The 2114-nt window shown below is 28.5% G+C and overlaps 1 protein-coding gene across 1 annotated transcript in view; it reads left to right on the forward strand.

The window, feature by feature from the left end:
• Nucleotides 1-697, forward strand: part of LOC107645267 (omega-hydroxypalmitate O-feruloyl transferase) — a 3100-nt gene extending 2403 nt beyond the window's left edge. Inside the window, exon 3 of the mRNA XM_021103644.1 lies at nt 15-697. Within this exon, the coding sequence (XP_020959303.1) occupies nt 15-453 (439 nt within the window). The 3' untranslated portion in view covers nt 454-697. The remainder of the gene's footprint in view (nt 1-14) is intronic.

The raw sequence follows: 2114 nt of genomic DNA on the forward strand, positions 1-2114 counted from the left end.
TTAGTGTGTAATAATAATAATAATAATAATAATAATAATAATCATCTTCATCATGGTGTGAAATTGGTTCAACAAGCTAAGGCTACTACTTGGGACAATAATGGTGAGTACATTAGGTCCATGATTGATTTCTTGGAGGACAAGAATGTGAGAACTGATCTTTCTGCTAGTATGGTTATATCACAATGGTCTAAACTAGGGTTAGAAGATTTGGATTTTGGAGAAGGGAAGCCATTGCACATGGGACCTTTAACAAGTGATGTCTATTGCTTGTTCTTACCGGTGGTCGGCGACGCCGACGCGGTTAGGGTTCTCGTGTCGGTGCCGGAAAGTATGGTGGAGAGCTTCCGGCACCACATGATGGTGAAGGAAAGTTGGGAAAGTCATCGTGAGAAGAATAATGAGGATGTTAACACAAATGGATATCATGTGGAAGAAAAGTTGTTTGTATGAACTACATATATCAATAATTTTATAATTCAATATATCAAGTTGCACTTTTTAGTGGGGATGGGAAAAAAAACCTTTATTTATTGTTAAACATATCTTTTATATCATTTGCAAGTTTTATTTAATTTTATCATCACTCTCCCTTTAGTTAGTGTCATATCTTAATAATAAGAATAATGATGAGTGGGATGAATCTATGTAATCAAGTCTTAGTGCATATAAACTAGTAACAATTTGATTTAATTAATGATGCATGTATTCTCCTTTCCAATCATCATTTAGTGAGTGATGCCTATCCTTTGCGCTGCTAATTATTTTTTTTATAGACATCGGGCCTAAAGCCCAAAAAAAAAGAAAAATTAGACAGAAATTATTTTTAAAAAAGCAATTTTAATAAAATATGTATGAAATTTTAAAAAAATACACAAGAAAATAGATTAAAAAATGATATTTCACCTGAAGTTAATGTTTTCGTCATGTCAATTTATCTGCATAAACATTCGCTTAATTCATGAACGATGTTCCAAATTTCTAATTGTTTTTAATAGTGAAAATTAATACTTTTTAAGAGTACAATTCAATAATTTTTGGAAGGTAGAAACTTACTACTACTTTAGAATTCACTTTCATACAAACTACTACTTAGTGCCATTAAGTATGAAGGTCTAAAAATATGTTATAATTATGACAAATAAAGTGTGAAAGCTTGCCTAAATGATTTTAATTACAACAGATTTTTCTTTAATCTTTTTTTATTAAAAAAAACAGCTAACACTTACAAACTTGTAGACAAATTAATTGCTTTTTTTTAATCTAAAAGATTATCATAGTGATTCACAACATTTTTTTAAAATATTTTTTCATAATTAAAAATTAATTTATTATGAATTTAAATTTCATTTAATTTTTTTTATTAACTGATACATTACTATATATAGAACATAAGATTGGAAGTGACAACCATAAAATTTGGAACCACATTTTATGGGATATGTTCCAAAATTCAAAAGATAATTTGATTCATGAATGACCACATTGGCATTATTGAAGCGATAAAAGGAATAATATATAGCATGTGTGGCTTCCTCAATGATTCAGATTAAAACACAAAGGTGATATTGTCCATTCATGTAGCTTTGCTTATTAACCTTCTAGTGTGTTTGTGTGTGTTGTCATTGTATGCACAAATGCACATGATCTAAGCTCTATAAGCCTTAGCAGTGACATTATCACATTAATGATAAGATTCTAAAGGTTCTCACTATGTACATAACATTTCATCAATCATATCAAATTCAAATTCAATAATCTAATGGCCCATATGATTTTGAATTTTCACTGTTGTATATACTATATATCTTCTGATTTAATAAGTATATAGCTCGATTCAGTGCACAGAATTTAGGACCTAGGAATTTTCTTCATGTTAAATGATAGGATGGTATATATAGTCTTTCTTTTTGATAAAATTATTGTCCATCGTACATTCATGTTCATAAAGAAAAAAATAGAATGATGGTCTATTGGCAGTTGTGGAGGTTGAGAAAATTTTTTGGAAGGCCAAATACTTTTTTTTAACACAAAATATATAATATTAGCAAAAATTCAATTAAAATTAGGTTAAAATATTTGTTAACTTTATCAATCAATAAATACACTAAAAA

This window comes from Arachis ipaensis, chromosome B06 (assembly GCF_000816755.2).
Source record: "Arachis ipaensis cultivar K30076 chromosome B06, Araip1.1, whole genome shotgun sequence".
NCBI classification, from domain to species: Eukaryota; Viridiplantae; Streptophyta; class Magnoliopsida; order Fabales; family Fabaceae; genus Arachis; species Arachis ipaensis.